Source organism: Tinamus guttatus, unplaced genomic scaffold (assembly GCF_059628265.1).
Source record: "Tinamus guttatus ecotype Peru unplaced genomic scaffold, ASM5962826v1 Tinamus_guttatus_pri_ptg000831l, whole genome shotgun sequence".
Classification (NCBI taxonomy): Eukaryota; Metazoa; Chordata; class Aves; order Tinamiformes; family Tinamidae; genus Tinamus; species Tinamus guttatus.
Genome location: NW_028289365.1, coordinates 293321 through 317966, shown reverse-complemented (window position 1 = coordinate 317966; position 24646 = coordinate 293321). Strand labels below are relative to the sequence as shown.

At 62.7% G+C, this 24646-nt stretch overlaps 2 protein-coding genes across 3 annotated transcripts; one reads left to right on the top strand and one right to left on the bottom strand.

Moving 5' to 3' along the window:
* Nucleotides 1-1457: 1457 nt before the first annotated feature.
* LOC148591401 (astrocytic phosphoprotein PEA-15-like) lies at nucleotides 1458-8561 on the top strand. Its single transcript, XM_088537645.1, has 4 exons — nucleotides 1458-1565; nucleotides 6076-6249; nucleotides 7850-8005; nucleotides 8436-8561. The coding sequence occupies exons 2-4, from the start codon at nucleotides 6078-6080 to the stop codon at nucleotides 8498-8500; spliced, it is 393 nt and encodes a 130-aa protein (XP_088393771.1). The 5' UTR covers nucleotides 1458-1565; nucleotides 6076-6077; the 3' UTR covers nucleotides 8501-8561.
* Nucleotides 8562-10569: 2008 nt separating this feature from the next.
* LOC148591400 (DDB1- and CUL4-associated factor 8) lies at nucleotides 10570-20123 on the bottom strand. Of its 2 annotated transcripts, none has more exons than XM_088537649.1 (12): nucleotides 20041-20123; nucleotides 18690-19363; nucleotides 17978-18118; nucleotides 17533-17627; nucleotides 15713-15823; nucleotides 14046-14118; nucleotides 13481-13538; nucleotides 13105-13212; nucleotides 12482-12612; nucleotides 11301-11420; nucleotides 11041-11145; nucleotides 10570-10822 (listed from the first exon to the last, which is right to left on the bottom strand). In XM_088537649.1, the coding sequence occupies exons 1-12, from the start codon at nucleotides 20087-20089 to the stop codon at nucleotides 10709-10711; spliced, it is 1779 nt and encodes a 592-aa protein (XP_088393775.1). In that variant the 5' UTR covers nucleotides 20090-20123; the 3' UTR covers nucleotides 10570-10708. The 2 variants fall into 2 exon arrangements, with proteins under 2 accessions (XP_088393775.1, XP_088393774.1); XM_088537648.1 differs by having other exon boundaries at nucleotides 10571-10822; nucleotides 11041-11157.
* Between the last annotated feature and the right edge of the window lie 4523 nt (nucleotides 20124-24646).

The following is a 24646-nucleotide window of genomic DNA, read 5'->3' as shown; positions in this document are numbered from 1 at the left end:
ACGCGTATGAGTGTGCAGGGACGGGTGTGTGCGCGGGTGACGCGCCTGAAGCGCCGCCTGTTCCCGGGACCTGTCCCTTAGGGCTGCGCGCTGTGACCGGCGCACACTGTTCACTCTCGCACACCCGCCAGCCCCAGACACGCACCCCTGCACACTCACAGGCCCCCTCACTCACACACACAACCCGCTCCACTGCACACCCGCTGTGCACACTTACGCCTTGCACGTGGCCTTGCACACACCGCCTGTGCACACCCACACCCCCATGCACACTGTGCGCGCGGCCTTGCACACTCACAACCTCTGTGCACACTTACACACTGTGTACCCTTGCACACTCGCACCCCCCACACACACCCTGCATGAGGCCTTGCACACCCGCAGCCCCCACTCACACCCCCACCGCAGGCCTTGCACACTCATCTCCTGCCACGCACCACCCTGGCCCAGGCCGGGGGAAGTGAAAGGCCCAACTGGAGCCAGTTCCTCTTCCTGCCCCCTCCCAGGACCTTGTTGGGGGGAGGACACGGCCGGGGGTCGTGGCTGGAGTCCCTTCAATAACACGGCCCACCCTGGGCCCCCTCGCACCTCTGCCCACCCTATGATGCCACCGCACGTGTGTGTGTCCTTCCCTCACCTCCACTGCACCATGCACAACCGTCCTACCAACAGCCTCACAACACCGTCACGCTCGCACGGTCAAGTCGCAGGGTACGTGCACTCACACCCGTGTGCAGCCGAGTGACAACATTCGCACTGTCACTTGCATCCCCCGCACAGTCACCCGCACACGGCAACCTCGCTCGCACACTCACCCCAACTTCACACTCGCACCACCAGCCTCCCTTGCACACTCAACCCCGCATCATCGCACTCCCACTCGCACAGTCACCCCCGTGCTGCCACCTCGCTCGCACGGCCACCCTGCGGCGGTGCCAGGGGGTGGCACAGCCGCATGCTGTCACCCGCGCACACTCACACTCAGCACCCCCCACACTGCCCCTTGACCTGCGCTTGCACACACCCCCCCCACACTCACCCCAATACTCACACTCACCCCCACAGTCACACTCACACACATATTACACACTCACACATTCTCATACTCACACACTCACACTCACACTCACATGCTCACACACTCACACTCATGGCGGCCTAGACCCCCCCAGCGGTGCGGCCCTGGGCGGCCCCGGCTCCCGGTGCGGATCCCGCTCCCCGTTCGGATCCCGGTGCGGATCCCGCTCCCGGTGCGGATCCCGGAGCGGATCCCGCTCCCGGTGCGGATCCCGCTCCCCGTTCGGATCCCGGTGCGGATCCCGCTCCCCGTTGGGATCCCGGAGCGGCTCCCGCTCCCGCTGCCGGTGCCGGCGGCGCCGGGGGCGGCCCCGGGGGAGGGAGGCGGCGGCGGGAGGCGGCCCCGCCCGGCGCGGCCCCGCCCGGCGCGGCCAGAGCGGCAGCCGCGCGGCACCGAGCGGCCGCACCGGCACCGGCACCGGCCCCGGCCCCGCCCGCGCAGCCCCGGCCCCGCCACCGGCCCCGCCACCGGCCCCGGCCCCGCGCCGGTAAGTGCGGGGCGCCGCGGGGGGGGCGCTGCCCGCCCCACCGGAACCGCATCCCGGGGTGGGGTGGGGGGGGGACCCGCGCCCCGTCCCGGTGCTGCCCGGGGTCCCCGCCCGCCCCCCGCGCCCCGCCGGGCCGCGGAACCCCCGGGGCGCCCCCCCCCCCCCCCGCCCGCTAATCCCCCCCGTCGGGGCTGCCCCTCCCCCGTAAGGGTCGTGGTGCCCCCTCCCCCCCCCCGTCCCGGTTGAGACCCCCCCCCCCCGGTAAAGGCGCCCCCCGCCGGGGACATCCCCCCCGGCCCGGTAACGCGCGCGGGGCCCGGGCAGCCTCCGTCCAGCCCGGCCTCCCCCCGCGCCTCCCTGCCCGGCTGCGGGTGGGAAGGGGTTAACGGGGCAGGATGCCCCCCTGCCCCCCCCGCCCCGGGTTAAGGGGGTGCCGGACCCCCCCATCCCCCTCCATGTCTGCCCCCTCCCCGGGTCCCCTCTGTCCCTTGCACTTCCCCTTTCAATCTGATGCCCGCGGGAGGGCCCGAACCCGTGACCCACCCGTGGCCACGCGGGGGAGGGGGGACAGGGGCAGGGCCGATGAACCCCCTCCCCGGGTTATGTCACCCCACGGGTACCTTATGGCATCCCCAAGTTCGTGGCAGGGTCCCCTGGGCGCCCCCCCTCCTGTCCCCTTGGTGCCATCTGGTCCCTCTGGCCCTGTCAGTTCCCTTGGTGCTACCCAGGGGGGCACTGGGTCCTCCCCTCCTGCCGGTCCCCTCGGTGACCCCCGGTCCCCCATGTCCAGCTGCTCCCGTCGATGCCAGGCTGGTCCCTGTCCCCACCCAGTCCCCTTGATGGCACCAAGTAGAGGCGGGCACAGTGTCACCCATCTTTCCTGGTATCCTCAATGTCACCCGGTGCCAGTGTCCCCCATCCCCACACGGTCCCTTTGATGCTGCTCTGTCTCCTGGATGCCATCTGGTGCCCCGGGCACTGTGTCCCCTGTCTCCTCCCAAGTCCCCCCGATGCCACTGGGGATGATGGCAGCCCCGTCCCCCATCTCCACCCCGTCCCCTCGATGCCACCTGCTCCCCTTGATACCCCCGCAATCCTCTTCTCAACCGTGTCCCGTCAGAGCCACCCAGTCCTGCATCTCCACCGGGTCCCCTCAGTGCCACCCCCCAGAACAGCCATATCGGCATGGGGACTGGGGACGGGGACAAGTGGTGACACGGTGTGTGGGGGAATGCATGTGACAGCGACACCAGCTCCATGCCTCAGTTTCCCCCGCTCCCCAGGGAGGGATGAGGGCAACGATGCTGCGGTGGGTGATGGCAGCAGGACGGCATCCGAACCAGGGGGTCCCGACACCCCAGGGTGCCTGTGGGAAAGGGATGAAGGGGACTCGAGGAAGAGGAGGCCCCGGGGGACGGGGACACGCGGGGAAGCCGCGTGCCGGGGCCGCCCGGCCCGGCGTGGCCCATTGGGCCAGAGCCGCCTCTTCCGCCCCGCGGCCCCAGGAAGGGGAGGGCTGGGGGGGACGCGAGTCATTTCCCCCCCCACAGCCGGCGTTTCCGGCCCGGCCGCGGCCAAGTGGACACGGTGCGGGGGGAGCGGGCGGGGGGGGACTGAGGCAGGTTGGGGGGGCTCATGGACCCCCTCCCCGGTGCATCCCTGTCCCCAGAATGTGCCACATGTCCCCCCCCCCGGCCTGTGCCTTGCACGTGCCTGTACGAGGTGCCGGGAGCCACCAGATGTGGGAAGGGGGGACAGGACGAGGCAGTGCCCCTCCGTCCGCAGGCCGGGCTGTCCCCCCCTGCCGTGGCGGGGACGTGGGGACGTCGTGCCCAGGCTGGCACGGCGCCGGCGCTGAGCTCAGCGCAATCCGGTGGGTGCTGGGGGGGCTGGTGCTGCCACCCCCCCGTCCTCGTCCCACGGCCTCCAGTCGGGTCCTGCCGGCAGAGGGGAAACTGAGGCACTAGGGGCGGGAAGCAGGAATTACCCCTCTCCAGGGATCCGTCTCCATCACCCCCTTCCCGGGACCCATTGGAGCTGGGGTGGGCCCAGGCGTCCGCCTCTGCCTGCTGCCTTTCCCGGGGGAGGAGGGGGTGACATCTAGGGAGGGGACGGAGGACAGCGGGCACGGCCATCTGTCACCCCCGCCCGCCTTGTGGCGGCCGAGCTGAGCACCCGCCAACTCGGTGCATGCGGTGCCGGACGCCTGTGGCCGTGACTCAGTTTCCCCCCCAGCGCGGGTGATGGGGGGTGCGGGGCAGGGTGACTGTGTCCCCGCCGTGTCCCGCCGTGTCAGCGCTGCCATTGTCCCCTGGCTGCACAAAGGCCCCTTGTCCCCCGGCTCATTGTCCCCTGGGCTTTTGTTCTGGCCGGGGGTGATGGCGACGGGGGTGGGGTGTGAAAGCGACCGGGACCGGGAGGGGGGGAGGGCTGGGAATGAGTGAGGGAGAGGATGGAGGGAGGAAGGCCGAGGAGGAGGGGGGAAGGGAATGGCGGGGGGGCCGCGCCGGCCTCGCCGCCTCCTCCCCATCCCGATTATTTCCATCTGGCCGCAGGAAACTGGGCCCGGCCAAGCGGCTCTGGCTGTGCCGGATCCGGGCCCCGAGTTCCGTCCCCACCTCCCCGGCTCCCCCCATCCTTGGGGGCCTCTTGTCACCCCCTCAATGTGGCCACCCCCAAAATGGGGGGGGGGCGGGGAGGAGGGGCAGCTCCCCCTTGCCCTCCGGCCAAATCCCGGGATGGAGCCCAGGCGTCCTGGGCCCGCGTGTCCCCCCGCCCCGTGCCCGCCTGCCTCGAAGAGGGGGCCCAGGCGTCCGGCTCGGTGCCCCCCGCACCTGTGCGAGCCTCGATGGACGGAGCGGGAGCACAAAGGGAGGAAGGAAAACGGCGGCCGGAGCCGCCATCCTGCCCCCCCCCCCCGCATCCTGCCTCCCCCCCCATCCCGTGCAGCCACCGCGGCGGGGACGGGGACCCTGGTGGGGTCACGAGCCCCGTGTGTCCCCTGCCCCAGCCTGCGACAAGCGACTGCGGGCGGGGGGGGCAGGTCGTGTCTGGGGGGGGTCCCCGCTGTGGGGGCCCAGGAGTCCCCCTCCCCCCCCAGCACCGAGGGGGGGTTGGGGGTGAGAGGGCAGCCCCCCCCCCCCCCCCGCTTCCCTGTGCCCCCCGGGGGTCGTTGTGAATGGGCGCTGGGGCCCCGCCCCTCGTGCATATTCATGAGGCGATTTGCATAGACCCTGTGAATGGTGGCGGGGGGACCCTGTTTCCTCCCGCCACCCCCAGCCATGTGGGGACAGCGGGGGGGGACACCCCAGGGTGACCTGGCACAGGTGGCACCCAGGGGTGGGGGATGCCACTCACCCTGGGGTGGGGACAAATGACAGGGGGGTGGGGAGAGGGTGCTGAGTGTGGGTGACATGTGGCACCCAGGGGGAGGACAGCAGCAGGGACATCCTCAGGTGGGGACGGTGTGTGGGACACCCTGCGGTGGCAGTGCCAGCCTTGGAGTGACAGGGACCTCGAGGCGCCTGTACCTCGCGGTGATTCCGGCAGGTGGGAGGTGTTGGTGCGAGTGTGCGGGCGGGTGTGCGGGTGTGCGCCGTGCCGGGTAGGTGTGCGTGGGTGTGTTGGGGCCCGGCTGTGTGGCGGTGCGCGCGGTTGGGCTGTTGCCCCGTGCGGGTGTTGGTGCCGCGTGTGTGTGTGTGTGTGTGGGCGGGCGGGTGGGTGTACGTGTGCCTGGCAGCTTGTGCTTCGTGCCTGTCTCTGCCGAACGCTCTGTGTGTGTCCCCACGTGTGTCCCCATGTGTGTCCCCCCCATGTGTGTCCCTGCCACCTGGGGCGGGGCTGAGTGTGCCCTGGGGCCCCCGAGGGGGTTGGGGTGTTTTGGGGGGGTCCAAAGGAAGGGGGCACCGGGGGCTACAGCAAACGCGTCCTTGGGCAGTGGTTGCCACGGCAACCGCGGCTCAACGGGAGAGACGGTGATGGGGACCAGGGATGGCGGCGAGGGGGGGTCGGGGATAACCCCCCATGGGCAGGCAGGGAGCTCTGTGCAAGTGGGGACTGTGCAAGGCCAGGGTGAGCGTGCAAGGAGCACCGTGCAAAGGAAGGGGGGTCTGTGCAAGGCCAGGGTGAGCGTGCAAGGAGCATCATGTAAGAGGGAGTCTGTTGAAGGCCACATGAGTGTGCAAGCAGCATCATGCAAGGGGGGATCTGTACAAGGTGGAGGGGGGGGTCTGTGCAAGGCCACATGAGTGTGCAAGCAGCACTGTGCAAAGGGGGGAGCCCCCACACAAGGCGGCAGCGGTGGCTGTGACGGGGGGGGATGGCGGGTGATGGGGATGGGGGGACGGGCGGCGCCAGCCCCCGGGCGCGCGTGCAGCCGCGTGGGCGCCCATGGCCCCGGCCCTGTCACATCCCATGAGCGTCACATGAGTGACGGGCCAGCGGAGCGGCGCGCGGCGCGGGAGGGGGAGGCTGAGGCCGGGCCGCTCGTGACGTGCGTGTCCCCGCGCAGCCATGGCCGAGTACCGCAGGCTGTGCGAGGAGCTGGCGCAGAACATCACGGCCGAGGACCTGGAGCAGCTCAAGTGCGCGTGCAAGGAGGACATCCCGAGCGAGCAGAGCGAGGCCATCGCCACCAGCCACCACTGGTTCGCCTTCCTCGAGCAGCACGGCAAGCTGGACAAGGGTGAGCCCTATCCCTGTCCCCATCGCTGGCCCTGTCCCCTGCCCCGCTTCCTTTTTGCTGTCCTGCTCGCCTTCCCTCATCCCTGTCCCCGATCCCTGTCTTTTTGCTCTTCCCCATCTCTGTGCCCTGATCTCTGTCCCCTGTCTTGCCCCTCGTTCCTGTCCCCCACCCCAATCCCTGTCCTGATCCCCATCCGTGTCCTTGTCCTCTGCCTCAATTCCTTTTCTCTGTCCTGGTCTCCTTTTCTGATCCCTGTCCCCTGCCTCGATTGTTGTCACTATTATGGTCCCCAACCTGGCGCCCATCCCCATCACCGGGCCTTGTCCCTTAATCCCAATATCTGTCCCGTGTTCTGGTGCCCATTGCTGTTCTGTCCCCACCACTGATCTCTGTCCCTTGAACCCAATCCGTGTCCCGTCCTGATCCCCATCACTGTCCTGTCCCCATCATGGCTTCCTGTCCCTTAATCCCAGTCCCTGTCCCCAGTCCCCAGTCCTGGTCTCTGTACCCTGTTGCTGCCCTGCTTGTCCCAGTCCCTTTCCCTGTCTCCACCCCATCCCCTGTCCCCAGTCCTGGTCCCTGTTCCCTGCCTTAAATCTCCATCCCCTGTCCTGTCCCCACCCCTGTCCTGCTTCCAGTCCCAGACCTTGTCCCAGCCTCCATCTACATCCCTACTCCCGCTCCGTATCACCTACTCCCGTCTCCTGTCCCAGGCCATGTTCCCACTAGGGTCCTTGTGCCCTTCCCTTGTTCCCGTCCCCATCCAGTCCCCCGTCCCCACTCTGCTGGGGCCCTGCAGTGCCCTCCCGCACACTCTGGCATGCTCCTTGGTGCTCCTGGCATGCACCCTGCTGCACGCTCCTGTGCGCTCCTGCACCCTGCTGCATGCTCCTGCACCCTGCTGCATGCTGCTGCATGCTCCTGCACCCTGCTGCATGCTCCTCAGTGCTCCTGCACCCTGCTGCATGCTCCTGCATGCTCCTGCACCCTGCTGCATGCTGCTGCATGCTCCTGCACCCTGCTGCATGCTCCTGCACCCTGCTGCATGCTCCTCAGTGCTCCTGCACCCTGCTGCACGCTCCTGCATGCTCCTGCCTGCTCCTGTGCGCTCCTGCACCCTGCTGCATGCTCCTGCACCCTGCTGCATGCTCCTCGGTGCTCCTGCACCCTGCTGCACGCTCCTGTGCGCTCCTGCACCCTGCTGCATGCTCCTCGGTGCTCCTGCACCCTGCTGCACGCTCCTGCCTGCTCCTGCCTGCTGCTGCACCCTGCTGCATGCTCCTGTGTGCTCCTCTACGCTCCTGTGCGCTTCTGGGTGCTCCTCTACGCTCCTCCATGCTCCTGCACCCTCCTGCATGCTCCTCGGTGCTCTTGTACCCTTCTGCATGCTCCTGTGCGCTTCTCCATGCTCCTGCACCCTGCTGCATGCTCCTCAGTGCTCCTGTATCCTGCTGCATGCTCCTGTGCGCTTCTCTATGCTCCTGCACCCTGCTACACACTCTTCCACGCTCCTGCGTGCTCTTCCATGCTCCTGGGTGCTCTTGTACCTTTCTGCATGCTCCTGTGCACTCCTGCACGTGCTCACGCCGCTGTCCCGCAGACGACCTGTCCTACATCGAGCACATCTTCGAGATCTCGCGCCGGCCCGACCTGCTCACCATGGTGGTGCAGTATCGCACGCACGTGCTCAAGATCTCCGAGGAGGACGAGGTGGACACCAAGCTCACCCGCATTCCCAGCGCCAAGAAGTACAAAGGTGGGAACCCGCGGGGACCCCCTTGTCACCCAGGCCGGTGCCAGGGACCCTCCTGTGACCCTGGGCATGGCCATGGTGTGTCTGTCCCCAAGGGAAGTGCTAAAACCATGAGATCAACTCCAGGGACCCCCTTGTCCTCCAGGGCAGTGCCAGGACCTCTACAGCAGTGTCAGGGCTGCCCTTGTCCCCAGCGGCTGGACCAGGGACCCTGCTGTCCCCAGCGGTAGTGCCAGGACCCCTCTGTCCCCCGGGGCAGCACCAGGGGCTCCCTGTTACCCAAGACAGTGCTAGGGACCCCCTTTTTGTCACCCAAGAAAATGCCAGGGACCCCCTTGTCCCCCAGGGGGGTGCCAGGACTCCCCCCCACCCCGAGTCCTCCTGTCACGGGGGGGGGACACGGAGGCTCCCGCTGACCCCCCTGTCTCGGCAGACATCATCCGGCAGCCCTCGGAAGAGGAGATCATCAAGCTGGCCCCCCCGCCCAAGAAAGCCTGAGCAGGGGGCGAGGAGGAGGAGGAGGACGAAGGCTGCGGCCCCCGTGTCCCCCCGCCGCCCCTCCCAGCCCCGGGCCGGGGGCGGGGGGGGCCGCCACGGGCACTAACCCGGCCCCCCCCGGGCGGCTCTGCGTGTGTGTGCGTGTGTGTGGGGGGGCTTCGCTATTCCCAGGGACCCCGCACCCCCCCATCCCCCCCCCAAAAAAAACCCACTGGGGTGGGGGACGGGCATTGGGACCCCCCCTCCCCAACTGCAACGCCATGGAGGGGGGGGACAGGAACCAAGAGGACATCGAGGGGAGGGGGCGAAGGACAGGGCACGTTGTGACAGGGGAGAGCGGGAGTGGGGGGGGGTATTTACTGCCCCCCCCAGAGACAGGACAGAGGATGGAGTGAGTTTGTGAGGCCTCAGTCCATTAGGAGCGGTGGGGGGGGGTGCTCTGCACCCCCCCCACTCTCAATGGGTGGCCATGGGATGGGGTTGAGGAGGTGACATTGTGGGGGGCAGTGAGATGTGACCCCCCCCAGTGGTGGCAATGTTGAATGGGGAGGGGCCCTCCCAAAAGCCACATTGATTTGGGGGGGGGGGGGGTGCTCCCAGGCCCCCCCAGTGCCATAGTTGGGGGGTGACACTGGACTGGGGGGGAAGGTCCCAAGGGGATATTTGGGGTTCAGCAGCTCTAGCTACTAACCGGGGGGGGGGGGGGCAGGCATCAAGGGCTAGCTGGGGGGGGCACCGGAGAGAGTTTATGTTAATATATTTTATTTAATAAAAGCTAAAACCCGCAGAGCGCCTGTGTGCGGCCGCCGGCTCGTCTGTGTCCCCCCGTCCCCTGTGTCCCCCGCTGTCCCCTATTTATCTATTTATTGTCTCCAGTACCGGGCCTGTATCCCCCGACCTGAGACCCCCGCCCTATGTGTTTCTTGTTGCAAAAAATGACTGTTTTTGGTCACCCCCCTCTTCCCTGCAAGGCAAGAGTGTGCGGGGGGGGGCAGAGAACGTGCTGGCAGGGGGCACCCAAGGGTGGGGGGCACAGGACGGAGGTGTCCCCCCCGCCCCCAGCCCCAGAGCTGGCACCCGTGGGTGCCCCTCAGCCCTTGGTGGCCACAGGGGGGAACACGGGGACCCTGCGCTGTCCCCTGCCAGCCCCCGCCCCGGTGCCCCCTGCTCTGACCGCGCTAACTGTGTGTACATATATCTTATAAATAGATGAATATGAAAGCACGGAGGGTCTCGTGGCTCTGTAAGGGGGAAGCAACGTGGGTGAAAACGCAGCAAAAATGGGTAAAACAGGGAGGGGAGACACAGCCCCCACCCCAAGGGACCCCCCAAAGCAGAGTCGCAGCAGCCGCATCTCTCCATTGGTTTTTATTGCATTTATATATAATATATATTCAAACTTTTACAATAATTTTAACTTGATAACATCCGAGTTCAATTTATTTTTTAATACATATAAAATTAGGCCTCTAACCAGTGATGGGGTGGAGAAGGGAAATCCTTGCCATAGCTTCCAAAAAAATAAGAGATTTCCTTAAATCCTTTAAAGTAACAGCCTTTCCTTAAAAGTAACAGCCTTTCCTTAAAAGTAACAGCCTTTCCTTAAAAGTAACAGCCAAAAAAAAAAAAGTTAAAGGAACTTCCCTGTGTCCTCTGAGCTATGGTGGATGCCCTGGTCCCCTGGTGACAGGAGGGGACAGTGGGGGCTGGAAAGGGACTGGTGGGGAGTGGTGGAAAGGGGGGGCAAACCAAGTGCAAATCACTGATATGTACAAACTAGACAAGCAGCTCTCTGCAAACGCCCCCGTGGCGGGGAGGGAGGGGGACGTGGCCCCGGGGGGGCGGGACAGGGGGTCCAAACTGTCCCCCCTTCACCCCCGAAAAAAAGAAAGAAAAAAAAACGGGGGGGGGGGGGAAGCAAAAGGGAGGAGCGGCTGCGGTGGCCGCAAGGCGCGGGAAGCTCGTGGGATGGGGCAGCGGGAGCCGGGCTCCCCCCGGGAAAAATCAATACCAAAATCCTGCAAATTCCCCCCAGGGCCGCCGGGAGCGGAGGGGATGGACCCCCCCCGTGCCCCCTCCCTGGGACCTTTTCCCCCCAGCGCAGCAGGGCTACAAGGGTGGGGAAGGGAGGGGGCTGTAACATGTCAATAAAAAGCTCCAAAGTGTTAGTAGAGATTTGGGGGGGCGGGGGGCTGGGAGAGGGGGGCCTCACGAGGGCATGCACTGCACCCGGTCCGGGCCCTCCTCCTCGTCGTCCGACGTGTCCGAGGAGCTGGGAGACTCGTCCGATTCGCCTTCGGGCGCCCCGCGCTCTCTCCGGCGCTGCCCAGAGGAAGAGGAAGGGGATGAAGGGCGCGAGGGGACGGGGAGCCCGCGCGCTCGGCCCCCCTGGGTGGCAGGGGACGGCTGGTGGCAACCACGGCGGGACGGAGCACGAGCCGGTGGCAGCACATGCCGGTGGCCCCGAAGTGACAAGGGGGGACTGGGGTGACGTGGCCAGCGAGGAGAAAAGGGGCCGGTGGCCTCCGGGCTGCACCTACCCGGTGATGGCGCCGCTGCCGCAGGTGATGCATGAGGAACCAGAGCATGTGGCTGTCGAACATGTCCGTGTGGTGCAGGCTGTCCTCGTCCCGCTCCAGCTTGTTCTTCTTGATCACCTGCAGTGACAAGGACGGCGGAGCACGCCCAGTGCCCGCGTGGGGCACAGCACGCGTGCTGGGACCCGCCTGGGACGCGCGACGGGGACCGAGCTCGCTGGCAGCGCCGTGAGCGCGGCGCGAGCGGCGCCTTCGGTTCTCACCTCCTTGAGGCCGGCCAGCTCGGTGGGGTTCTCGGCCGTGGGCGCCCAGATCTTCACGTCGTGGTCGAGGCCGCTGGTGGCCAGGACGGGCAGGTGGGGATGCGGCTCGAGGCAGTTCACCTGGGGGGAGCGCGCGGCCGGCGCCGGCTCCGGAATTAGGGCAGCGGCGGAGGCTGCCCGCGCCGCTCCCGCCGCGAGCGGAGCCAACGCGGGCAGTTTGGTGATGCCTGAATAATTGACGGAGCGCGCGGGCCCGGCCTGGCAGCCGCTTGCTTAAAGCCCAGCGCAGCCAGGGAGTCTGGAGCAGCAGCAAAAGGAGGGGAAACCCAAAGCCCAGCAGCAAACGTGGAGCAGGAGAGCGGATTCAGGTGGCAGGAGCGGGGAAGGACGTGCACTGTGAGGTTTTAGGGATGCACGGGGCCCAGCATCCCAAAGGCAGAGCACCGAGCTCTCCAAACGAGCTCTCCAGGAGCATCCCCGGCTGGCACAGCCGGAGCAGCCGCCCGGGACGCGGCCGCTCCGGGCCCGGAGCCTGGGAAAGGCCGAGCCCGGAGCAGCTGCAGCCGTTTCCTGCCTTGGACGCGGTGAGGCCGCAGCTGCGGAGCCACCGGGGAGCAGCGGCCAAGCCCAGGCAGCTCCCGGCATCCGAGCGGCAGCTCCGGGGCCTTTCGGGGCCGGGATAACTCTGCAAAGTCCATTTCTGCTCATGTGTTTCCTCTGCCTCTTGGCTTCTCCCAGATACTGCTTTAATTAACCCTCGAGACGAGGAGGAGGAGGATGATTTTGACCCACAGCCTTCACCTTACCCTGCCCAGCCCTTTCCACACAGGGATTTCTTATTTCGGAAGCTGCCCAGGCCCCATCCCTGTTGCCCGCCTGCCACAGCCCTCATCCACGGCGGATTCCCGAGCATCCCGGATTCCCCTCGGCACCTCTCAGGGCAGAGGGAGCAGGTTTCATGCTGAGCACCCGAAACACAGCAGAGCTCGAGGGAACCTTGCTCGGATTTCGTTAGGAATCCACAGGGACACACAGAACAGCAGCAAGTTGGCAGGGGCACGTGGCTCAGGCCAAGATAGGGTAAGAAGCCCCCAAGTGGGTGCCAAACGTGGTCTGGATAATGAGGGTGAGCTCGTTAGTGTGACCATTACTTGGAGTGCGCTGTGCCAGCAGAAACTCACCACTCCTCCCTTGTCTCCCTCCATGAACTGCACGATCTGGCAGGACGATTTCTCCCACAGGAAGATGTGGCCACAGTCGCTGCCGCTCACCACAAACTCGCTTTTCGGGCCATAAAAATTGACACCTTTCACTGAAAAGGGAGAGAAACAAGCAGCCTGAGGCCATGAGGAGCCGGGCAGCGCTCCCTGCCATGAATTCGCTTCCTCCCTGGCAGCGAGCGAGTTTCCAAGGTTACCGGAGTGGATCTCTTCCATCCCCAGACACATAATAGCTCATTCTTTGCAAGCCCAATAGTTTGTGTTAAGAGTCTTTGAGAGGAAGACGAAACAGGCGGTGCTGCAGAAATGAGCTCAAGGCAATTTTTCTTCTGCTCTGGGGATGGTCCCCCAAATCCAACCTGCCCTAAAGCCTCAGTATGGGCAGAAAAAAAAAAAAAAAAAAAAAAAAAAAAAAGAGGGAGAAACGGCCCTCTGCAGCCTCAGTAAAACTCAGCTCTCCTGCACTAAGGACATGCAGATGGGAAGGTTTAACGGTCACTTGGGGACAGTCCCCAGGCCCAGTGCCTGCTCCGCTTGCCGAAAAGGGAGAATGCAAGTGACCCTGGTTCCCGGGTGGCCCTTACCAGTGGCATTATTGCGATGTCCCTTGTATCTCTTGATGTACTCGGCTCCATCGCTGTGAGAGGAGTTGAAGAGATAAATGTCCTCGTCATTGTAGCTGGCCAGGAGCTCTGGCACGAGACAAGAGGGACAGGCAGAGGGGCGTTAGTATCGAGCGGCCTCGGCGCGCTGCGACGCGGCCCCGGGAAGCGCCTGGAGCACGGCTGCTCGCCGGATTGCGCAGAGGTTGCTGCACATTCCTCCCATGTGCAGCGACTTCTCCTCCCCTCTCCGGCCTGGAATTTCCTTTGCAGATATCCGGGAGCCTCAAGACACCGTAACAGGGCTGGGTTTTGTCCCGGACCGCAGAGCAAGTGGGACGAGAGAGTTCTTACTCACCTGACCCGTCGTGGCTGTACACGAGACACGTGATGTTAGCTTTGGACTCACTGTTTACCTACGGAAAACATGGACAGCTCTGATCCCATCTCCTCCTCCCTAAAAAAGGCCTTGACCCCCAGCACACCTATGCTGAGCACGTGCTGCTTCAGGGTTACTCTTTTGCCATGCCTTTAAAGCCAGGCCATAAATGCAACGTGCTATCCTAAGCCAAGATGGCATTTTATAGATGCTGGAAGATCAGGGTCAAGAGGAGAAAAAAACAAAAGGAAAAATAATAAAGAAGCCAGGCGGTTTGTTCAGCTTCTCTGCATGTTTTCCAGGCAGGAAGCCTGGAACGGCTCGGCCAGCAAGCGTTCCTAAACGGGGCTCCCGAGGGAGCGCTCCGCGGAGCTGCGCGAGCTTTTGCCGAGGCCCCATTTTAGCTCGGGGCCCGGTGTGGGAGCTGGGCAAGGGGCGCCGTGGCTGGCGAGGGCTGGCACGGGCAGCACCGCTGCGGGCGGGAGACCCGTTTGTGTCACTCACTGTGGCGGGGTCCCCACCGCCCTCTCCCCGAGCCGCTTACCAAGTGGTGAGGGCAGAACTTCTTTAGCACGCCGTTGTTTTCGTTCTCGTCTATTTTTCGCTGGTCGTAAATCCTGCGGGAAGGATGGCAGGAGTTCGAGACCCGAACGATGCTTTTTATACAATGCTTTTTTATGGAGACTCCGCATTAATCCCTGCTCGGGAACCAAGACCCGCCCGTGACATTGGCTGGAGGCTCCAGTCTTTGCCAAGGGATCCCAGTGGCCTGGGTTAAGAGAAACCTCAGCCAAAGCAGCTTACTGTCACCTCCTATCACGCTGGAACCGCTGCTTGGTGGCTTGTGACAACGGCAGCGGCGGCCTGTGCGCGGGCCGCGACCTGCGCGTGGGGCTCCGTGTCACAGCGGAGCTCTGCGAAGGGGACGCGGCTGTCCCCTCGCTCGCCCCGCCGCGGGGCCGCGCTTGACCTCCCCGACGCGGCGGGGCCGCGTCGCGCCGAGGGCGACCACCGCGGATAACCCTGCGAGGAGCCGCCGCGGCCGCTGCTCTCCGCAGAGCCCACGCGGATGTTTCCGTAGCCGGCACGCGGGGAGAGGCCGCCTGCGTGCCGGGCGCTCCGGGGAGCTGGAGCCAGCGTCGGCAGCGGCCCCGAGCAGCCCCCACACGTCCCCGGGAAGCCAAACAACAGCCTCGGCTCCGCTCAGCCTCGCAAGGCTGAAGAGCATCCAAATCCAGGGCAGCCAGTCCAAAAATCCTTGGTTCTGGCTCCAGCACACCTAGGTAGGGAGCTCAGCATCCCTTCCTGAAAGTCTCCTGGCCAAGGATGAGCCAGCCCTGGCTTGAATGCACTGGAAAGACAAGCTCAGGATTGAGCGTGGAGCTGGTTACTCCGAGCAGCATCCAAGGGTGGGAAGAACAGCTCAGCTAACAGCAGGTGCCTGTGTCGGAGCTGCTCACCGCGGACACATGAACCTACCACACGATTCATTTCTGCTGAAAATAGATGCCAGATGAGTTACAACTTCAAACCCATGAGCTCTACGAGAGATCGGTGCTGAAAAAGGGAGCAGGGGGGCCACAAACCTGGAGACAACCAGGTCCAGCCTGGGAGGCTCCTGCCCTGAACGTTTTGAGGGCCACAGAATGGAGCGACTTTGGAAAGCAAGGGAAGGAAGGAAAGAGCATCACAGTTTTAAGCTAACAGGACGTGAGGTAGATGCTGCACGGGATGAAAGAGGGTTGTGCACTGAGGGAAGGGAGGGGGACTTGCATTTGCCACATAAGGAGCTCAATCCTGCTGAAACTAAGACCCTCCCTGAGCTTAACCTCATCTCCGATGCACACCAGGCACTACTTGCTGGTTGGGGACCAAGAGAAGATTTCTCGGAAGCTCATTAGGAGAATAGCTCGTTCCTGAGGGAAGGATCTCCCAACCTCAGGCAGGTTGCAGAGTGGATCACAGAGCTAAAGCCCAAAGAATCCAAATCCTTCTCTCTTAATCCCACTCATCTTAATACTACTTACGGGAGACCAGTCCTTTGAGGCATTATTGACTCAAGCCACGGGTGGCTCTGGGGGAACAGGGGAGCTTTGAGAGCTCCCTGGGGCACTAGCAGAGCCCCTGTGGGGATGACCAAGCCCATTTTGAGGGCTCGGGATAGGTTCCTCACAAGGTTCCTCCAGACCTCATAGGTTCCTCCAGACTCACCTCACAAACTGGTCTCTGCCTCCCACAGCAAACTGGTAGGTGTTGGCCGGGTTCACGTAGATGGTGTACAGACCCACTTTCTTCTCTTTTTCCTTTGTCACAACTAGTTTCCTTTAAGAGACAAGGAATAAAAAGACTAACAACAACAACAAAAATCTACCTCAAATTCAAAACAGGGTCCAGATGGGAAATGCAGGAGCTCTGTGAGTCTCTTACTCACTCCCAGGGAAAAAAAATAAAAAAAAATATATATAAAAAAATCTGCTTCCAAACTGAAGCGAGCACATGCTCTGTCTATGAATCAAATAACGCAGAGTGAAATCATCCTCTGGTGTTTTCATCCAAAATGTCTGAAGGGTTTCGCTGTCCGAGCCCAAGTGTGATGGAGCAGCAGGGACAGCACCAGATCAGCACCAAAGCAGAACGGCTCTGCTCTTATTTCTGCCCATCTCCATCTCCCCACAATAAGGGTCAGGTTTTACAAAACCTGACACACACTGTGCACCCTCCCCCAAGAGCCTGGGCTTGCTGTTTAGGCTTTGCAGACATGAACACAAACCGAGGCAGCATCCTCGAGCAGGAACAGCAAGCTCAAAAAGCTCCTCTTTATTCTAATTATACCATTCGGCTTAACGAAGGATGGGAGCTGCCTACGGTCTGCCTGCAATCCCTGCCTCCGGAGTGGTTTCACATTCCTATGGTGACAATTCCCTGCGAGCATCAAACCCAAACAGCAGCATGGATCTCCAGGAAAGAAAAAAAAGAGGGAAAAGGAGCCACAGACCCACTCCAACTTGCTGACTGACAAACTCCTTTCCAAATGGCACCTGCTAATAAAGGAGCAGGGGGAGGATGAAGATTAAACACAATTGTTTTGAAACGCCCCGGTAGTTTTTGTCCTGCTTATGAAACAGATGGTTTTAAGGCTGTCGACCAAAGCACTTGCACATACAAATAAAAACCAAATCACCAGGAGACAAGCTCTGAAGTCCTCACTTTTAAGGAGGATCATCTTCAAAACAATATTCCGCTGTATTGGAAAAGTACTACGATACCAAAAGCAGGCATCTGTTTTAATACTCGTTATGGATTTATTTTGGAAGCTTGTCAGAAATGACAGATCTCTCTGAGATGAGTGCTGGATCTTAACCCATAATACCCGGCTGCTCACTAATTATTGCTTTCCAATTAACTACAATAGTGTTCGGGCAATGAGAGAACCCAGCAAACTACAAGCTCCAAGTTCCTGCCAGTGAGGAGAGATTTAAGTGCTGTAATTAAGCAGGCGCTTTGCTAATGTGGAACGGGAGCAGCTCTCCCGGCCTTTTACACCTGGAAAAGCCAAGGCCTCCAGGCGAGGCAGGTGGTGCCTCTGGGATGGATAATTCAGTGTCACACTGGCAGCTTTGGGCAGCTGCCACAGCAGCCTGTAAGGGACAAGGACCTGCCACACAGGTTTGATTTTTACGCCCTATTTAAATAGGGCCTGAAGGTCCTAATCCCAGTGGAGGATGGGGGGTTCAAAGACACTATCTAGTTGGAAAGGTTCATATCCATACCCTCCTGCTAGACGGAGGAGGATCGGACCAGGCGCCTGGCAGCTCTGTGCTCTGACCTTGTCCCATGCAGCTCATGGAAGACAGATTTAACAGCCCCAAATCCCCACATTTTCCCACTTTTGGGCCATCAGACGAGCATGGGCCCAGCTCCGGGACTCAGCCCTACGCAGCGGAGCTTTGCCCCCTCCCAGGAGGGCACCACGGCCCCCAGGGCTCCCTTCCACGGGGTCTCGCAGCGGGAGCTGGTAGGGAAATACTCACGAGGCAGGCCGGTCTTGTCTCAGATCAATGGTGAAGACTACAGCATCTTCACCTGCTGATAGGAAAGTGCATGGAGAATCCGGTTCTAGGGCCAGCTGGAAGATAAATACTTGGGCATTGGTTCCCTTTTTACCTAACAAGGTGGTAAGACCCCTTTCTCCCAGCAGACCATTAGCAATCAACAGACACCAAAATAGCACCAAGCCCTCCATACCCAGTAAAAGCAGTTTTCATCAGTCTCCAGAGGATATAGAAACCCTGTTCATTATGTTTTAGCCTTGTCCAAGGGCAAACGCCTTCCTCCCTGTCCCCAAGGGTTACTGCCCAAGAGGAACTTGTCCTCTCAGAGGACAGATGACACCACCATGGCTCAGGGACACCCCCACGGCGTTACAGGGCTCCCCAAACGCTGCGTGCCCCAGTCCAGAGGCCGGTCTGGGCTCACCTTGTGCGAGGCTCCCTTGTGCTGTGCCACGCGCTTGGTGTTCTTGCAGCACTGCGTGGCGGAGAGCTCGGCCACTCGGACCTGGCCGTCCCGAGCGCACATGGCTAGAGTGGAGTCGCCGCTGTTGGGAAGGAACTTGGCCTAGAAGAGAGCAAACGGACGCGGCGCTTTCAAAGCCGGGGCGTGAGCTCGTGCCTAGAAACAGCGGGGTCAGTAAAACAGGACTCGGACCGAGAACAGTGCCCTGGATGGGTACGACACCCACCCTGCCAAATCCCAAAGGCTCGGAAACACACGTGCTGGACACACAGAGGGCTCAGATCCACGGATCCCAGCTGCTTCCGATTACCAGGTGGGGAGCCAGGACCCTCACAGAGACCCCGGCAGCGCAGGGCGCTGTCTGACACATGGTCGGTGGCAGCAAAGGTTGTGCAGGACCTGGCCGGGCCCCCTCTGGCACTGACAGAAGGGCCGTGGCTGCCCCTTGCAGGGGGGACATCACGTCCCCCTCCAGACACAGCTCCTGCCCCAGGGCTGCTCCCAAGCCTCCCACCCCACCAGGGTCGGGAGACCAGCGCGGAGCAGAGCTGGGCAGCAGGGAAGCTCTTGGCAAAGACAACATCACATCCAGCTGCCAGCCCCGGCCAGGGGACCTCGAGAGGGGACCCCAGCTCCGCCGCATCTCCGGCCCGTCCCCACACGCCCTCCTCACCTGGAAGACGTTGCTCTTATGGCCGCTCTCAAACTCCAGCACCGGCTGCCTCCTGACCCAGTCCCACACCACCACCTTGAGGTCGTCGCTGCCGCTCGCCAGCCACGTGCCGCGCTGGTTAAAGTGCAGGGTGTTGACGCAGCCCGTGTGGCCCTCGAGGCTGTGCTGCAGGCGGAAGCGCTGCACGAAGACGCGGGCGCCGCAGGCCTCGTAGACGAAGCGCGAGCTGGAGCCCAGCTCCCGTTCCCGCAGCGCGTGCACCGCCTGCCAGCGGGGCTGCGGCAGCGCCGTGGTCTCCGAGGACACCCAGTCCTCCAGGGCCTGCTCGTCATCCGACGAGTCTTGCTCGTGGCTGGCGCGCTTGCGCTGCGCGCGGCGGCGCGACCGCTGCTCCTCCTCTTCCTCCTCCTCCTCTTCCTCCTCCGAGTGCGATCGCTCGTGCGCCCGGCTCTCCTCGGTGATGGAGTAGTGGCCCGTGTCGTCCATGCTGTCAGAGTCCTTCTCTTCCGCCGAGCTCTCCGTGTCCGTGTCCCGGCTCTCCGTGCTGGTGCGGTTGGGCCCCACGTCGTCTCCCGTCAGGCTCAAGCTGAGGTCAGAGGCCTCCACTTCGATGCCCGAGGAGGTTTCTCGGCCTTCCTCAGCTGACATCTCCTCCGGGCTGCTGGACAAACTGCCTGCACAGCACGGACAGCACGGGGAGCTCCTCACTGAGCAATCCCACGCGCTCAGACCTAGAGAGCTCCCGTCTGCTCCTGCTTCTCCCTCTCTCCTTCCATATCACCAAGGGAAAGAGGCAGGAGCTCCACTGAGCCCCTGCCCCACCTCCTGGGCGAGGGTTTTAGCAGATCTCTGCTCCCAGAGATGCAGCTCAGGAGGGCTCCGAGGCCCAGGCCTGTCCCTTGCAGCGGGGACGGGGCTCTCTTGCTCTGGGGATCCCGAGCCCTTCTGGAGGCCAAAGGGGGCACAGGCCGAGGTCCAGTCCCTGGGACAGCTGCACTGGGAGCAGCACTTGGCTCCTTCCTTGAATCAAGAGCAACGAAGTGAGAACAGACACTGGCAAGGGGGCAAGATGGTGACCCAGGCACCTTTTGGCACCTTCACCAGCTCCCTCAAATGCTCAGCGGTTTGACCAGCACTAGCGAGCTCTGCAATACGCTTTGCTTGGCAGAGGCGGCCTTTTTTTTTTGGTGTTCCATGAAGAGGTTTAATGCACCTGCTAAGCAAAGCCACCCTGACGATGTCTCGTTTGGAGAAACACTCCCCTGCAGTCGCCTTGCCTCTACCCAAACCACGAGGGCAACGTGGCCCTGGCACAGGGCTAAGCACAGGGGGTCTCTGCCGGCTCCCTTACCGTTCACCGTGTCCGTCTTCCCATCCATGCTGCTCCCTTTATCCGACATCTTTTCCTCTTGCGCGGTCACCCTGAAGGCAAGAGACGGAGAAGGGAGACGTTGGAGCGGACCTGGCGCGCGGACTCGCGCCGGCACGCGAGCTCGGAACGCCGCGCAGCCGGCCCAGGCATTGCTTAAAATTCCTCCCGTTTGCCTAAATTTCCAAAGCGGCACCGAGTTCATGGGGAAGCGGGTTGGCGACTCGGAGGGTTTCACGTGGCGCCCGGCGTTCCTGCCCGCAGGGTCGCTCCGGCTCCCAGGACCTGCCTGCAGCTCCCACCTGCCACCCGGGCTCCACCAGGAGCCAGAAAACGCTCGTGTTGGAGCTCCAGATCCTCAGCTACACTCAGAGGAACGACGAGTTATTGACTTGCGCTTGGCAGTAATTGCTCTACGCCAAGACAGCTGCACAAAATACGTCCGTAAGCGCGGAGAACGCGCTGCACCCCGGGGAGGCACAAGTGGAAGCAGCTCGGATCTGAAATGCAGATGGGGAAAAAGGTAGCTTGGGAATGCAGCAAGTCGCAACATCGAGAAACTTGGCACCTGCAGCCCGTAGGCAGCCAGTGCGGAGCTGCTCAAGAGGCTTTTTTAACCCCAGCGACAGATTTTTAAACACCTTCTCGTGCACCGAATGCTCCCGGCCTCCTGGTGCTGGTGAGGGAGCATTTTCCTACGTGCTGCACGTGGGACCCCCCCACCGGACACCTGCTTTTAGGAATTTAGTAATTCCTCAGGAGCACATGGAAAAAAAAAAAACAACTGCAGCTTCCCAGGACAGCCCCGCTCGCCCGTGCACCAGCCCTACGCTCCTGCTCGGCCCTCGATGGTGACACGGGGGTTAAAACCAGCACGAGCTGCTGTCGGAGGGGACAAGTTTCCGCGTGGGAGGCAGCGCTTCCACGCGGCTCTTCCCAGCCCGGGATCACGGCGGGGATCGCGGCACCCAGTTTGGCCTGCAGCGGCTCCCGGGCCGAACCGCGCCGCGCGGGGCAAACACGTCGGAGTCACGAGCAGCAGAGGTTTTGCCAAGGGGGAGGAAAAAATAACATTTTATTTATGCTTTGCTAGGCCTTTGCTTTCCTTCTATTTTTAGCCATCCTTTTTCATACTCGGGCTTTAGCTGCTTGCTCTGAACCGGGGGGCAGGGAGCCTGTTCAAAGCTCCCCGTTTCCACAAGGCGGGAAAGCTGCAGCCATCATTAACTCCCATTACAGCCAACACCGTGGAGATTAATCCGTGCTGGATCAGGAATTAACACCAGCTTCGGCCCTAACCAGCCACAGGCCGAAGAAGGCAAAAAGTTTTGACCCAACCGTATTTATCACTCACAAGCTGAGAGAAAGCGCGACTCCCACCTAAGAAATAAGCGATTTAGGAGCTTGACTTGGCTCGTCCTCGCCTTGAGGCGACGTCACACGACAGAAACTTGAGCAGCTGTGCTAGAAAGGGACCTTTTGTGCCATGGGGAAGATTTATTCAATATTTTGGCCGTGAGCATTTCACACTGACCCCAGCTGCTCTCTGAGGGCCGGTGCTAGTGCCCCGGACACCAACAGGGCTCTGCAGGGAAGGGAGGCCTAAGGAGATCAGAGAGTCCGTCACGAGCTCGACTCTCGCCACACCACACGGTTACGCCTTCGAAACCTGGCAATTACTCTTATTCTCATTAACGCAAAGGCTTGGGAGAGTCATAGCATGTGCTCACGAAACCTCCCTTTGGACTTTTGCTTCCCTCTGCCACAAATCGCCAGTCCAGCTCCATCATTACTGCCGTTTCACAGCAGCCTTTCCACGAAGGTGAGGAACAAGAAATTCACTCGCAGGGGAAAGGAGGGGAAAGGAATCCATTACCGAATAATTAGTCTGACTTCATGTCTCATCCACCCACAGCAGAGGGCTATAACCTTGCTGGGAAATAGGAAAGCAAATCAGAAAAAGAAATGAAAGGGCCCTCGGCTGCCTAGGAGGGATGGATGTTAGGGAAAGACTGCTCCCTCTGGCAGCGCTCGGAGACACTGCGGAGGGGAAACGGTGTCGTCCTCCGCCAGCGCCGCACGAGTCTGCCGGCCGCTTTGAGCCCCGAATGATACCCGAGGGTTGGACTCTCCTCCTCCGGGTCTGCGTCGTGGCACGGGCCCCACGGCCCGTCCTCATCCCCCGCGTGGCAGCTACGGCCTCGCTGCTTTGGAGCGTTATCCATTATAGCCCGTCCTGCCCCAAAAGGAGGATGCGATGCCCCAGAAACACTGCAGTCTTCCTCTGCTGAAGGGGAAAGGCAGGGTAAGCAGCGCTGCCGAGGTAAGAACGGAGCCTGCGGAGCGTGGCCAGGGCCACGGGACACCAAGGAGGTGCCAAGAAGGCAGCAAAGGTCCCCGGGGAACCGCAGCCTCCCAGAGACCCGCAAAGGAAACGTTCGTGTCCACGGCAGGAGCCAGAGCCCCGCACACGAGCGGCACCGGCAGCGGCTGGGATGGTACAAGGGGGTTTTCACCCAGTTCGCTCCCGCCGGATGCCCAGATCAAAAGCCCATCCCTCGAGGGCACAGACCACGCTCTTCCAAATCACTAAAATCACTAAAAGCAGCCCATGGGGGCCTGGTTCATTCTAAAGATCAGGGCAAACAGGCGCTACAGGGAGCTGACATTCAACTTGGGCAGCTCCCGGGAGCCAACATCTGGGCAGGATCATCCCTCAGGCTCGGAGCACGTGGAACCGAGTCCCCCGCGCGCTCGCGGGAGCCCTCGAACACCGCGCGGGCGGCGGGCCGGGGCTGCGCGCCGCGCTCCAGCCCCAAGAACCGTCATTAAAATATTTACATAGCTACGTAAACACTCCAACACGCGCTCAGCATCCAGGCTGCGCCTGGGCTACGAAAACAGCAGAAACAGGGAGCAAAAGGAGATAACGGCAGCGCTGCCGGCGCCAGGTACCTTCTCAACCCTCCCCTGTTTTGCCGTCCCCCGTCACACCGGGAGGGCCACAAGGCGCTTGGTTGTGGCCTTGGGGCCCTGTTTACACTGGATCCCTCCCACATGTGTCACACGGGGCTGGCTTGAGCCTCTTCTATTTAAGGAAAGTTTCCTCATCAGACCTGGACTAGGGCAACCTCGTGTGCAGGCCACAGCTCTAGAAAGAGCCTTTGCTCCCCAATGAGGGGCCAGAAGGTAGTTTAAACTCTCAGTTAAAGCTTTGACAACTAACAGTTTTCCCCCAAAAAAATGCCCCTTACTGTGGGAGACACTTGGCTGACTCGGGGAAGCTTGGCAAGGCTCAGAAAGTTCATCTCACCTCGCTGGGCCTCAAAAGCTGCTGATGGAAAAGTCCTGGAGAGCTTTGGTTAACTAGAGAGCTGCCAGGGAGCCTGACAGGTCCTCATAATTACACCAATTAAGAAGCCTCCCACCTGCAATTAAGCAGATATCCAGAATTGCCATCCTTCCCCCAAGCTTGGAGCATCCATAGGAGACCAAAGACACATCAGTCCCCATGTTCTTTGCGGGGGCGGCCGAGGATCACGGCATCCACCAGCTTTCCACAACCATCCCTGCCCCAACACACCTGGATACCTGGAGAAAGGAGCCCACGGGGCTCGGGGAGGAGGAGGAGGGAACAGCACCAGGATGAAGCACCGCACGGAGGAGGAATCCCCGGGCAGAAGGAAACGGGGCAGCAGCGTCAAGAGAAACCACTTTAAACGCGAACACCCGAAGCGCTCGCAGCGCCCGGAGCCGCCGGACGGGGGATGCGGCGCTGGGACTCACCCGTGCGGGGGACGGGATTCTCCTGCCCGGGGCGGGCGGCGGTGCCGGGGCTCGGGGGGCGCTGGCAACTGACGGAAACGAGAGGTTAAAGCCGCGAAGCGCCGGGTTCGGCCGCTCCTGTCCCTTGGCGGGGGGTGAGGGGGGTGTCTGATCTTGGGGACCCTTCCCAGCACTGCAAAGCCCCGGGGACACAAAAGGGAGGGACAAAATAAATATCGCAGCCCCCCTGGGACCCGCTGCGGGGCCAGCAGCACCACAAGGGCGGCAGAACCCGGACCCGGGGAGGGAGGAAGGGGCCTCCGAGCTCCCCGCAGGGGAGGCCGTAAGGACTGGCCCTGGGGGCAGAAATCCCCCCCCGGGGCCCCGCTCTGGGGCAGGGGGCAGCAGGGACCCCCCGCGTCCCGCGGCCACCGGGGAGGAAGCAGCACCCCCCCTCCCCCCCCATCAGGACAACCCCAGGGAGGCCGCAGGGCCCCCCCGGACGGCGACACCACGGGGACAGCAGCGCCCCCCCCTCCCCCCCGGGCAGGGGGCGCAGCCCGCGCAGCCCCCGCCCCCGCGCAAGCCCCGCCCCCCGAGAAGACCCCGCCCACAAAAGGCGGAGCCGGAGCCGCCGCCGGGCCGGGGGGGGGGGAGGGGCGCCGCCGCTACCGGGGGAGGAGGAGAGGGGGAGGGGGGGATGAGGGGAGCGCGGAGGCCCCGCACCGACCCGGCTCCCGGCAGCTCCGGCCGCGCCTCAGACCCGGGCCCCGCCTGCTCCTCCGCCACCGGCTCCGGGCCCAGCCGCCGCCATCTTAGTGCG